Raw genomic sequence first — 14,530 nt, forward strand, 5'->3', positions numbered from 1 at the left:
TTCGGCATCCAAAATACTCATCAAATTAGCCACCTTACTTAATTACAGCCCCAAAAGTTAGACCAAAACAGAAAATTGCTCATCTATTTCTTAAATTCACATTGCAGTTTTTCAAGGAAAGGTAATATTGTGTACAATTATTAATATGATGAGTACTCAGCTCAAAAAGAGGAAAATTTCCATTTATTTACGAACTGAATCGATTTTAATATAAATTTTTGATTAGGTTAATCTTACCCTCTCCAACAAAATCTCTAATATAGCTATGGGTACTTATTATATTTTACGGGTGAAAACTACCCCCAAATGCCAAAAAATAAAAAGCTGTATTTTATATCTTTAGATGGGTAAAATTGAGTTTGAATTGGTTGAATAATGATTGATTTGTGCTTTGGAACATAATTTCAGAATATTTCAAAACTTAAAAATGAACTCTTATAAGGTATTAATGTAAAACAGGTTATTTACATTAAATGAAAGGGTTATTGGTCACAGTGTTTAATTGAATGTTGTTTCTTAAAATTTGCAACTTTTCAACCATAAAGAACCACCCCATGTAATATTTAAATCCTTATAAACTACACTAATATATGTAATTTAATATATTACATTATAAGTAAAATTACTCAAAAAAGATTATTCATGCAAAAATAAACTTAATATTTACATACATAGCCAAAATTAAAACTTATACAATCGCAGAAAAATACATTTTTCAATCATCTTCATATATAATCATAGTCGTCGTCGAAGTCATACTCGGCTTCGTCTTATACCATACAATCCCCACCAGAACACTCAAAACAAATCAAATATCAATATAAACACACTTTTCCTAAGCCACATGAAACGGTTCAACCTTTTTTGTGATTATAAACAATAATTTTGAGAAGTCCTTCAGATTGAGGCTGTTTGTTCATTTTATTGGTATGCACAAAAACTTAATATTTATTTATGTATACATTGATATAACAAAATGTAAGGGACACTGCATGGCTACTGGGTGGAAACCACCCCCCGGTAAAAAGCGCCAGTCGGTATTCACTCGGCATTCACTACCTACTGTAAAAATTTCAAGTAATAGTAACATTTTGAAAAGAATGCAAGCCAAAGTGTGCCATTTCCTGCACTCTTGACCAAAATAACAATATCGATGGCGAAGTTATAATAACACGTATCAAAAAATAGCAACTTTTCTGGATAGCAAATAAACGATTTTTTTATTGTACATATTTTAATTGAAATTAAAAACCAAAAATACATAAAACTGAAAATGAAGCATACATTTGCAATCATGAAGTTGTTTTGGTTGAATTTTATTTTTTTTATTAACAGTATTAGCATAATTGACTCAGAAAGGCCAAATTTTGAGGTACGTGATGTTAGAACTTAGCATATGCAACCAAGAATATTTCAGGTTGTACGAATTGTTTATCAAATGTTGTCGTAATAACTAGGGATTTTTGTGGCAAACAGTTTCCGGGTTAGTTTCCCCTCAATATTCACTAACACGTTGACTCACATTACGATCAGCAATAGATGCCGAGAAGATGTTTTAATTTTTAAGTAATTTTTAAGTTTCTAACTTTCCAGCAAAACTTTTCACCCCAAGCCCTTTAAACTTCGGTGTTTTTTTTTCTATGGCAAGAGTGTACATATCCACATTGCTTTATGTCATCATTTCAAAAAACAATGAAAAAGTTGTCGCACACGGGAATGGATCCAAGGACTTCCGATTTGCAGTAACAATGTAATAACCGGGCTACGACTTATTCCTGTACAAGCCCTATTTCTAAGGGAATATACTTACCTGTAATTGTTTAACTATTTTTTATATTATTTTTTATTTAAACTATTGGTTATGTAACCCATATGGGGTGTAATTCGTGAGTAGTAACACTCCCTTTGTTAAGTACCACAAATTATGTTAAAATTGTATAAAATTTAAATATTTCATTTTGTTCTTCCAATTTTTCTGGTATATGACCGCAACCATTCTTTCGCTATTGTGGTGATGAATGAATTTTTTTCGCTAGATGTTGGTTTATGTAATTTAAGGGGTTGTTGATGCACGTTGTTCTTGGATTTAAAAAAAATATATGTTACAGTGCAACTTTACAGTTTTTGAAATTTCTTTCAATGATAGTGGAATCTTAAAATATACGGCTATTCAAAGATGGGAGTGAAGTAAGGAAATTGCCTCGAGCGATCGAAACTTACTCGTTATCTGTAAAGTGAAAGAGGAAAATAGCGAAGGATGCAGTTTATCAACAAAATATGCCTGAGGAAGTTGATGACTTATCGGCTCGTATGCGGACGTGAATTCTCCAACGGAAGCGGCAGTATTTATTTTAGTTCAAGAAATCGGTTAGGAGGCGAAAGACCTTCTTGTTGAGGGAAGAGCTCCATACGTATCCATTCAATGTTCTGTGAACCTAGGCGGAAAGTTTATCATGGCCAAGTGTGTCCTCACATGCGTGTATGCGACGGCTATCCTATTGAGTATCAGCGCACATGGTAAGTACTGTTTAACCTATATACTGCGTTCATTTTGGTCCCAATATATAATACTGAAACTAGATTTCAGGAACATGGATGTATATAGGGAATGTAGAATGGCAGAGGTAGAATGTAGTATAGTACCCACTTCTTTGTGTAAAATCTCAATAACTCAGAAAAATTATGTACAATGTAAATTATAGAAAATTGATTAAGCTGGTCGATTTAATGTAGAGATGAGATTTAGACTACTGCACAAATATCTGAGGCACACCGACAGGTAAAGTAAAGTATTCAATGGATTATTTTTAAAAAATAATGTTTCCCTGCAAATTGAGTGGCGCAAAATATGGTCTTGGAAGACTTGTCCTCGATCCATTTCACTAGAATTGACTTATTATCGTGCTGTGTGCCCCAACAATACCATAAACACATACATATTTGTTCACGGCAATTAGCTTGTTCCTACCCGAGATACGCGATGTCCCCTGCGGATGTCTTATCAAGGGAATAATTCAATTTTCATTATTGTATCTTGTCTATACTTCTAAATCAAACACTTTGGCGAAGAAGCACACTCTTTGTACTCTACACAAATAAGTATAAAATCATGGAAACAAGTGAAATGAAAACAACATCTTTTATTAGTCATAGCCTAAATGCAGTGCAAAACATGCTAAGCCATGTTATTAGTTGCGCATGATATTTGCGTCTATATTAGTCCAATAAAATACGAGCTTAGGTCCGATGGGATTCTGAGAGCAGAGTCCATCCGACGCGACACGGCAAATGAAGCGGGACGGAGAAGATACACTTCTGGGAGCAGATATTAGACTTTCCGTATGAATTTAAACCCAAACAAGTCAATTCGACTATGTCGTATTATCTGAGACGCATATATCGACTTAATTAGCCGACGATCCTTGTCTCATCACCATAATCGCATTATTTTCGGTACAGCGGAGGTCAACCACCACCCATGGTTTTCATGCTTTTTGATGGATGCTCAACAATACTAACGACTCTTCAAAAGAAAGTAGAATAAAAAATTTACTTTAAATATACTTATCTCATTACGATATCGCTTAGTTTCACCGCTGGCATCACTAAAATACCCCTATGTGTATTATGATATAATTTTTCCCTCCTCTACTAAGTCATTCATCTTTATAACTAAAAAAAATGTCCCTAAAGCTACCAAATACTTTTTCATTGTATTTAGATGCATAGGATAGTAAATTTATCGCAGTCAGCAAGAGGAAAAACAAGCACTACAATGGTTTAATTATTATCTCTAAATTGAATCTTCTTTACTCCTTCAACGGAAAGTACAATTACGAAATATATTTTAATTTCCTTACGACAGTCGACGGATAGGTATGGGCCAATCATTTGTTATTGAAAAAGTTGCATATACGAGAATATCACTTGGCACAGTGGTTGCCATTTATTTGATTATTTGTTTGATTATTGTTTTACAGGTTCCGAAGAGATAAATGAGGTCGAAGTGAACTCAGTCGCCGTGCGTGGCAGCATATATGATTCACCTTATATTTTGAGTGCAAATAACCTTTCTTTTCTTCCATTCTTCATATCTGGACGAAAAAGCATCTCATTTTGTATTGAGGTGGCCGAAGATTATTCAGCTTATTCACAGAGGCTCCAAAGTATAGGATTCAGTTGTAAGTATATGAAAAATAAGTTCAGTACGAATATACCGCTAATTTTCTTACATCTTGTTGAAGATACAATTATAAATTGGTAATAAAACCACATAGCAAATCGGAGTCCCATAGATTACCCCGACATTGAGGGGAGTTGAAGATTTACCTATATTGAAGTAGAGGCAGTGTTTACATCGAATAAGGTAAATAACAATCCTGGATGTACATGAGACCGACAGGGAAGGGGTGGTAGACAGAAGACAAGATGACTGGGGATAGAAGTCGGGATGAAAATTGGGCTGGTTTTACATCTGGGACGACCGCAGGGTACATGAGTACCGTTGGTAGTTGTGGGTCACCTATGTGAGGGTTTGTCACCCGGAATAAATCTGATAGGTTTGTTGTTCTTATGTGGTTGATGCTACGGAGTTTGACAAAGAGAGTGGCTGTTGACATATTATTTTTAAGATTGGGAAATGGTCTTTGAGAATAGATTTCTGGGATTGTATTTTAAGGAAAGGGAGTGGGGTAGGGATCGTTTGGCGAGGGAATTATAATAACTGCTAAAATGATGGTATTCTTGCTTATTTGTAGGTTTTAAATGAACAAAGGTGAGAAATTGTTTTAATACTGTAACATGGAGACGTCAAAAACCTGCCGCCTGAACATGTAAAACAATTGATTTTTCTGCATGAAAATTAAAAAGCATCAAATATTACTTGACTCATTCACGTACACAATATTTATTACAATTCTGTAAATGCCTTTACTCATGGCTATTCCTAGCAGTTTGAGTACACATACTAATTAAATCGACGACTTAATCAGAAGAGATTAACTCATTTCAATTGTAATTATGGGGTATTTTAGGTCACATTAATTTTCATTCATTTCGTAATTGTGACACAATTGCCGTCAAATTTCCTCTTTATCTTTTCCTTTTACACCTAGCTAAACATTCATGCCAGAAAATTTACATGGCGTTTTCAAAAATGAGAGTATGTTGGAGCATGCATTGTTGTATAGTCTGATCCAGGAATCACCACACTCGACCCGAGTCGACGGTCGCTAGTTGTTTTCAACTCGACTCGAGATCAAAAAGTAATACTCGCACATCTCTAGCTTCCATAAATATAGAATTTTCGGATTGCATACGAGTGCTCGCATCATCATCATCACTGGTCAACAATCCTAGGATTGGTATGACGCAGCTCTCCACTCAATTCTCCTATCAGCCAATCTTTTCACACCTACGTATTTTTTCTCCTTCACATCTCTCTTTACTTGTTCCATATATTTTGTTCGAGGTCTTCCTTTTCCGTTCTTGCCTTCCACTTGTCCTTCGACGATCGTCTTCATCAGGTCATCATGTCTCAAGATGTGGCCAATAAGGTTGTTCCGTCTTCTTATTAAGGTTTTCATGAGGCTTCTCTTATCTCCTACTCTACTTAGGACTTCCTCGTTACTAACTAGGTCGATCCATTTGATCTTCAACATTCTTCTGTAGCACCACATTTCGAAGGCCTCTATCCTTGCTTTCTCCGCGGAAGTCATTGACCATGCCTCACTTCCGTATATTTATATAACTCAAGTAATCAGAGCGCGACAAAAGTAATATTAAGAATGATTAGTAGCTCACGGCTATAGAATGCGGCTGATACTGCAAGAGAGTGACTATTCCCTGTTCATTTTATCTTTGCATTTGAGCTGGTGTGGCTAAAGTTGGCTGGATAATTGAAGCACTAAAATCAATTCTAATCATGTATAGTATATTTTAGTTCTCTCGGTTACAAATGTGTTTATAAAATATATATTACTAGAAATATGGGAATGCTGCCATGAAAAAATGGTGAAACGACTCACATGCTAAACGTTTCAATTTAGTTTCAGCCACTATTGACTTGGATTATCTCAGCAATGAGCTAATTCCGTGGGACTGCAACACAGAAAAAGATCTCACATATTTAGAAGAGAATGGTAAGTAGTCTCCTTATTTAGGATAATATAATTGAATGAAATAGTCGCCTTGACCTTTGCTCCATGAGAAAGGTTGGACAAACTGGAATTTTACGCTTTTTTATGTTATACACTATAAATGTAAGAAAAATAATTTTAAAATTTTGAATTCTTTTACATTCATGTTTTTCATTAATTCTACCTTTGCTTTCAAAATTAGGCCACTAAGTCAAGAGATGATTAAGTGCAAAATAAGCTTTCTTAACGACCACATTAAAATTTTAAATGGTTACCAATTAATCAATCTGATCTGTTTTCATTGGAATCCAACATATTTCCAAAATAAGAAATTTACATTCCGCCTTTTTTTAGCGGCCTTTGCTTTCAAAGTCCAACAACTACATCCTTTTTGGACAATTTTTTACGATATGCTTTCAGTTTTTCAGCACCCACACGAAAACTTCTCTTTTCTCAAGTTGAATACTTATACGCATACGTTCTAAATATCGTCTATTGAATAGTATATTCTCATAAAATCAATATTAGTCTTCTTTGAGAGCTTAAATATGTGTAAAAATGGTCCCAAAGCTGCACTATATTACCATGCAACCAGCATTGCTGGTTTCATACCTTTGGCCATTCACTCAGCCATTGTCATTAAAGCATGAAATTAAATTTTTAGAACTTACACACATAACCAAACTCTTGAAAGGAAATTTTCTCAAGTATCACCACCAGATCTCGTTCAAATGTTTTTGAGTTATAGGAAATAGATACCCAAGAGATGTAATTTTTGTTTCAGCCGCCAACGCTCAATACTTTTCCAGATATTTGCGACGGGAGGTGCAAGGATAAACAGTTTTAACGGTGTGTTGCATACATTTAGGCGTTGTCCTGATTCTTCTCGTCGCATGTATTTCGGAAAGTATTCCGAAAAGTAAGAAAGTAAGGGGCGTAGGTGGCTAAAACAGAAGCATTATGTATACATTTTAAAACAAATAACAAACTTTGACCGAGATCTTGTGGTGACAGTTTATGGACTTTCCTTGTTCGTTGGAAAAATTGTTAGCTCATATTCTTACCATTACACTTAGTGCAGTCTCAACAAAACGACACATACTGAGGAGTAATTACAGGACATCCGCCATTTTGGGTTTAATCACACAAAAATGATCTGGGAACATGAACAGTGATTTTATGTATGGGTGTGGTATGGACGAATTAGTTGACGGCGGAAATGGGTGGCGGAAGTGATTCGATGATCCTGGGTGTGGTGTGGAATAAATCGAAATAGAGTTACGCAGGATAATGATGAGTAAATTAAATTCAAGATATTCTAATCGTTTATTTTTCAGTTATAGTGCTCGGGATACACAAAGGCTGTCCGGAAAGTAACCTCCGGTTTTTTTCAATAAATAAAACGCTCAAATAGATTCACAAAATTTTCAAATACATCTTAATACTATGACTTTCATTTATTTTTCGAAATAATAACCTTGTATATTTAGGTACTTATCCTACCTATAAACTATGATATTCCTATTGCAAACAAATCTCCCGCCTGTACCTTTAGGCATATGTTTTTGGCCCAAACCCAATTGGCCCAGAACCAATTGTGCCAGTTGGGGATGGCGGCAATTAAAGTTTGGGGATCAACCCATCACTCAAAGATGTGGCGAGAAACACCGGGACTACGTCAGGCAAAAACTCTTATAGGAGAGATCTCTCCTAGACTCGAGAGAAGAATTCTTCTTATGAACAGAAGTCAAGTGCGGACGGTAGTAGGCCTGCTTACGGGACACTATCACGTAATGAGACATATGCACCTGCTGGGGGTAACATACTCAGATAGGTGTAGATGGTGTGAGATGGGAGAGGAAACAACCACCCATCTAATATGCGAGTGCCCCGCAATCATGAGGACTCGATACAGACATCTGGGCTCACCTTTTATAGAGCCCAAGGAAGTAAGAGATATTCCCATTGGGGACCTTTTGTCCTTCGTCAAGGACATTGGCCTCTTTGGGTGATCCATTAACGGTGGTTAGCACAATGGACCTACAGGTCTAAGTGCCCTGGGAGCTGATCCCCCACCGCATAAACTAATCTATCTATCTAACGGCATCTTTGGGCTCTTCATCATCCTCTAATCGTTGGAAGCCAAGTCATTTCTTTATATGACGATACTGACGATACTGAATTTAATTTAGACATCCCTTACACTGAGAAATCGATGAAAGAAATCTCTATACAACGTGATGGGATAACTGAAACACCACAATCGATTAAAAAATAGTAAATCTCAGGGTCTGGAGGGAATACCCGCGTGTGTCCTCAAGAATTTAGCTCCTCGAACCGCACCTAACTTGGAAATAATGTTCTAGAAGTCACTATCTAAGGGAAAGTTACCACTAGACTGGAACATTGCAAGCGTTACACCGATATTCAAAAAGGGAAACAGACATGACCCAGACACTATCGTCCAATCACTTTATCTCAATAATATTTAATAAAACGGAGGTTACCTTCCGAACAGCTCTCCCAGTAGCTTCCAACGACAAACGGCAACATTTTACAGGGTTAAGCACAAAATGGCGGATTCCTGAACTGATAGTTAGAAATTTATAGCGGTGGTACATTTTGACTCATAAATATTGTATGAAAGATCCTCCACACCCTTTAATCGTTTATTTATGGTGATATGTTCGTGCATAGTTAACACGAGCTTAATTTGTTTTAATAGTTGTATTTTTAATATATTGCAATAAATATTACAATGTATTTGTAAGCAAAACTTAATATTCAATGAAGAAATAAATAGCATTAAGAATTAAGTTGACCTCCTATATCTTCTTTTTATTTTGATAATTGTTTGTACGACAATCCTTTTCAGCTGACGTTCTTACGGAAAATTTTGAAGTGAAACTCTTCATTTGGGATACGAACTACAAGGAAATTTATCATTATAAAACGAACGCGAAGGAGGCACCTGCAAATAATGCATCATCGATGAACACTACGCTGACTTTAAGGCTCGCGCAACCACTTGCGATCGAGGGATTTCGAGTCCTTCTGAAGTGGAACTTGTGTGAGTGTCCTTACCTTTCAGTTCATGAGCGATATCTTTCCTTAGATGAGATGGTGCGTTTGCATTATTTCAGTGTCCTGACAATGGAAAGCATAGAGATGAAGTCAAAAAAAATCTTGTTCTGCATTGTTATTTTATATTTTCTATTATTTTTCGCTCTATATATCGAGTCTTTATACTAACTCCGAGGAAGGTGGTAGTACCACCGGCAATTTCTTGAGTGAGTGTTTTTAGTATTGCCTTGTGTTTTCTACTGTGTGTACCCAACCTGGGTTATATTTGTGAAAAATACCTCATCGAGGAACATCTTGAAGTATATATATTGTGACGGTAGACACGCATAACGATCACTTTTGTGGAGCGGGCTATAGGCTATCCCGTGCGTGGAATATGGAAATTGTTTTTTTCATTGTTTGCTAACTCCATCATCATACATTCCTTGTTCATTTACATAAAAATCCTGCCATTCGATGAAATGAAATCCATCTTCCAAGTTTCCCACTTCTCTGGGTACTGTCCTAGTAGAATTGAGCTTTAACACTAGAAGGACGGCAGGGGTCATTTGACCCATTTTCAGAATTCAAATTTATTTTTCTCTTATTAAAATATTTTTTTAAATTTTGAAACTTTTTGACTTTGTTCATTTTGGTCTATATTTTGATAAATTAGTGAAAATTCAACAATAATGTCTTGTTTTAAATTTTTATGACGTGTTATACCTAGAAGGACGGCTAGGGGTCATTTGACCCTCAACTGGTTTTCGCGCTATTTTCTTGCCCGTGGGCCTTGTAGTGCCATGTATATCACATTATCAGCAAGAGGCTAGTGTGGTAGATGATTTGCTTCATTTTGAATCTGGAAGTACCCGGTTCAATGCCAGTTTCGTCCCAAGGGCTCCTATCTGTATTCGAAAACCTAGACATAGCGACTTGTTGTGCACAATCTTTTGATATTTTTTGGGCAGAAAAGGGAAATAAAGCCTTTTCAGTCCTTGATTTGCGTACATTCATGTAATTATGATATTTTAATTTTGTTTTATTTATTGTTCAATGATTATTGTATTACCCACACCGGAAAATCGTTGCGTATACCAAGAATAATTTTCCGTCGTCCAAGATTCAGGGCTCTTAGAGACATTATTTTCAATATCGACTCATCAGGTTTACGAATAACTTTCATTTTTCTGGCCTGACGGCACTGTCACGTGACCTAGCCCCTTTGCCGTGTGTCCAGCATTAGTGCCACCTGACCCCGTCGGGGTTTGGGGCGGGTGGACTGCACGCTGCACACTGGGGAAAAATCCTGTCTCTTTTTGAGAGAGCGGAGGAATTGGGTGGACTGTAAAATTCTACTGTAAATCCTACCCTTGGAATCCGCACGTAGTTCGGAGAAGAAGCATTTCTGCAAATTCCTGGAAGATACGAATCAGGATACGGTTGGCGGTTGAGTCCCTGCCTTTCAAACGGCAATTAGCGTTACTTCTGAAAATTTTGTCCTTTTGTATGAATTACTAATGCTCTCCAGCTCTCTATACATCCAATGCAACTAGAGAAGATAATGCGCTTTCGTTTGCAGATTTTTTTGCATGCATATCAGTAGCGAGTTGAGGAAGAAAGTAAGAAGTCAAGAAATATATCAAGAGAAGAGAATCGTCGCGATTCAAATAGCTGTAGGGAATATTGAAGATCAGTCGGGAAGTGAATCGTAAACATCAGTTCAAGGACATTCTGACCAATCCATCAACATCCTCGTGTGATGGAAGAGACGAATAGTGAATCCGATGGCGACTTTGACGTGATAGCAAATGCACAGCTCTATCCAACAAAATGCAGCTGTCCTTTTATGAGGTAAATTCCAAATAAACCAGACAAATTTGGAATCGAGTACTGGGTTTTGACAGATGTGAAATGAAAATACAGCCTAAATGAATTTCCATATTGTGGCAAAGATGATGATTGACCATCAAATCAAGCGTTAGGGAAATAAATAGTTACTAAAGTGACCGTAACATACAAGAATTCAGGAATAAATGTAACTTGTAACAACTATTTTCCATCCATCCAGCTGGCAGAAAGTCATAAAAAAATGGAAAACTTCTCTTGCATGGACGATCTGAAAAAAAACAGGCGTGACGCGCAAACATCCATGACCCCTAAAATAGCCATATAATCCATTCAATGCGAGTGTTCAATAATACCTTAGGCCATACTCTTACGTAGAATCAGGCAAACTAGAACAATAATGTACTTTCACTCAGCAGCATGATCTCAGTCGACATTATTTCCGAAACTAATAAAAGAATACCAGAGACCATCCTATTTCATAATAAAAACAAAGCGGAGTAGATATGATGGATAGCATGTATCAATTTATTTACACGTCTCCAAATCCAGCAGCCATATCTCCACGGACACAAAAAAGAAAAAAGGTGCCAAATACCATCAAACTGAATCATTGCACCAATTTCCTTTCCATTTTCCAAATTCCTTTTCATGTGCAAATGGCTGGTGTCCTAACACCCTCTGCCAAACGCTTTTAAGCGGCTTGCCGGTTAGTATGTAGATTTTGATGTAGATGAATAAACCGTCCAATGAACGCATTCAGGGCAAAAAATATTTTGTGGAAAAAGCGCTGAAAAAATACTGTCTGTCTGAGATTTACAACAAAATAATAAGTTTTAAAAATGTTAATGCAAATTTTGTAAACCCAGTACCCCTATTGTTTAAACATGTAGCACAACTTTTGTAATGAGTATATATATTTTCAATATTTGATTTGCAATCGACTACTACATACGGTTTAATTCATGATTCTTTAAAATACTTGTTATTAACTTTTGACGATGGAAGTAATATTTAATAATGTTAAATAGTGTTTTTATGAACTGATTCAACAATTAATACGATTAAACTGAATATTGGTTGAAAATTAGGCGTTTTATTTCAAAATACATTTTAGGGGTCAAATGACCCCTAGCCGTCCTTCTAGGTAGCGCAAAACTCCCGTCCTCCTAGTGTTAAGGTGCGTCGAGGGCTAGGTCATTTTGCACCACTTTTTAATCAATTTTTTCAAATCATGTCATAAAGGGATCGTCATTGCACAATTTATTTACATTAAGTATACAGTAACTTTTAAATTTTATAAAACAGGCCTATTTCCTTGAGAAACAAAATTATGCTTTTTAAATTACTAGAATGGTCTCCTAGGAGGGATTGAAGGCACCCCGTGTATTGAACCGTATCTGCGCGACACGGTATTTATCACACTCTGTCAGGATATATCGTATACTTAAAAAGCGCCTACACTCATCACACTGAGGGGCTTGCTTCTTTTCAGTTAAGAGAAAGGCATGAGTCAAAGGACAGTGCCCTGCCCTTAGCCGTGTTATTACTACTTCCTCCCTTCGATTGTTCCTGGCGGAGTAGGGCCAAGCTGGCGTACTATCCTTCCCGAAAAACGCTTGATGGCCTGCTAGCAATGAATAAATCCATTAACGAAATAGTTAAAGCTAGAGGTGTGGCAACCCTCAAAGGAATAAGTAAGGCATCTTGAAACAAAACATAATGGAAGTCCGAGGTGCCCAAGCAAATGAACTGGCCCCCCTCCCTAAATATAAATAAAGAAATAACTAGATTATAACACCTAGAAACTCAGAAGGAGTCACCCACAAACTGTTTTGCCAGACATTTTAGTGGGATGAACCACTATCCCCAATGAGAGAGACTGAACTCGTCTGACTAGACTAAACTGAAGAGACCTCTATTTGCATTTAAAACGAGTTTAGTTAAAATACCACCTTCTAATGACATTCACCGAAGTTTTAGTTTCATATGTGACCTTGAATAATGGTGTAAAATTTACCAAAACAGTTTGATGAGTTTAGTTCAATAAATACTTTCAAATTGGCCACAGCAGTTCGATTAAAACTACTAAAAGGATAATAAAACCAACGTAGCGTGCGCATATGAAAGATTATCCAACCGGAAAAATATTGCTCTGAAAGAAAACCATAAAATTAGGAGTATATACCTATAATTGCACCTGTCCCACATATCCTGTCTGACAACTGAGAACTCACTTGTTCAAAAGATAAAGATGTCACTGAGGGTAAAAACAGCAGCCTGAGCGCGAGGGTGACGGATGAAGTAAAAAAAATTGGTATTCACACTCAAAAAAACACCTGTGACTGTCAAGTTCACAATAACCAATATATTCATAATCAAATAAAATACAAGTATCTCTCACACCAAGGCCTCTTGCTCACAAAACTTGTTTCGCAAATAAAAAAATTGTGCACTTTTGTGCGCACAAAAAATTGTGCAAAAAAACACGTCTAAACCAAGACCAGACAGGTAAAAATGTAGAAACAACAATCATCAATCCCTCTCGCTGCGTGTCACTTATATTCTCTCTCCGTCAGCGCCTCCATTGTCCGCCCTGGCCAACGGTGATCAGCAGCAGGCGATAAAAAAACAAATGGTGCGCGTAACGCCACAATATATTTAACCATAAAAATTAATGTTAATATTTTGATATACGTAAGATACAAGTTTGAAAAAAAGACTCATTCCATAACAGATAAAAGGTGAAATCGATCCCTGAGATTCATTTATTTTTTTCCAACTCTCCATAGAGTCAATTAGTTTTAATAAACCATTTTCTATCCACAGTTTTCACTAAAATAGTTATTCGAGGACCACACAATGTCTGCATATTCCAACCGAATAGCTATGTATGGAAGTGGAATGATCAGCTATGGGCTCCAACAATTGATCTTGAATGTCAACATATTTCAATTAATGATGGCAATCTGCATCTAGATTTTACGCCACGGACGCCAATCCGACATTTTCCTCTCGATAGAATTGAACTGAAGCTGGACAATGGTAAGCCATACTTGTAGGTAGAGAAAATTGGTTTCAAAGGTATCTGGCTTGGTCTGGGCACGGGCATGATGGAGTGGACTATCTTGGGAACATCTGCCCTCCTTATTGTACTCTCCACAACAATCGTCCGCTAGGTGGCAACATCAACAGTCGCCCTTCGAAACCAATGCATGCATAGTAAATTTATCGATAACATGCATGTTTCCCATTTATTTTCTAAATTCAACGGCGAAACGAATACCACATACTTTATTATATGACTTATAATTGCAGTTATTTCAACAACTAATTCCAAACCTAAGTTATTTTAAACCTTTCGTTTCCCAGATGGATATTTCAAACACCCCTGAGCATTTTTGAAGCTTATAGACACAAGAAAAAAATTATTAACGGCAATTATGGTCACTAAATGCTAGTAAGAGAAATTGTTCATTAAT

General features: G+C 36.5%; 1 protein-coding gene across 1 annotated transcript in view; it reads left to right on the plus strand.

Annotated features, from left to right (window-relative positions):
• Positions 1 to 2,382: 2,382 nt before the first annotated feature.
• LOC124163622 overlaps positions 2,383 to 14,530 on the plus strand; it is a 28,090-nt gene continuing 15,942 nt past the window's right edge. The window contains exons 1-5 of the mRNA XM_046540650.1: positions 2,383 to 2,517; positions 3,981 to 4,181; positions 6,048 to 6,140; positions 9,013 to 9,207; positions 13,878 to 14,093. Coding sequence (XP_046396606.1) covers positions 2,454 to 2,517; positions 3,981 to 4,181; positions 6,048 to 6,140; positions 9,013 to 9,207; positions 13,878 to 14,093 — 769 coding nt within the window. The 5' untranslated portion in view covers positions 2,383 to 2,453. The remainder of the gene's footprint in view (positions 2,518 to 3,980; positions 4,182 to 6,047; positions 6,141 to 9,012; positions 9,208 to 13,877; positions 14,094 to 14,530) is intronic.

This window comes from Ischnura elegans, chromosome 8 (assembly GCF_921293095.1).
Source record: "Ischnura elegans chromosome 8, ioIscEleg1.1, whole genome shotgun sequence".
NCBI classification, from domain to species: domain Eukaryota; kingdom Metazoa; phylum Arthropoda; class Insecta; order Odonata; family Coenagrionidae; genus Ischnura; species Ischnura elegans.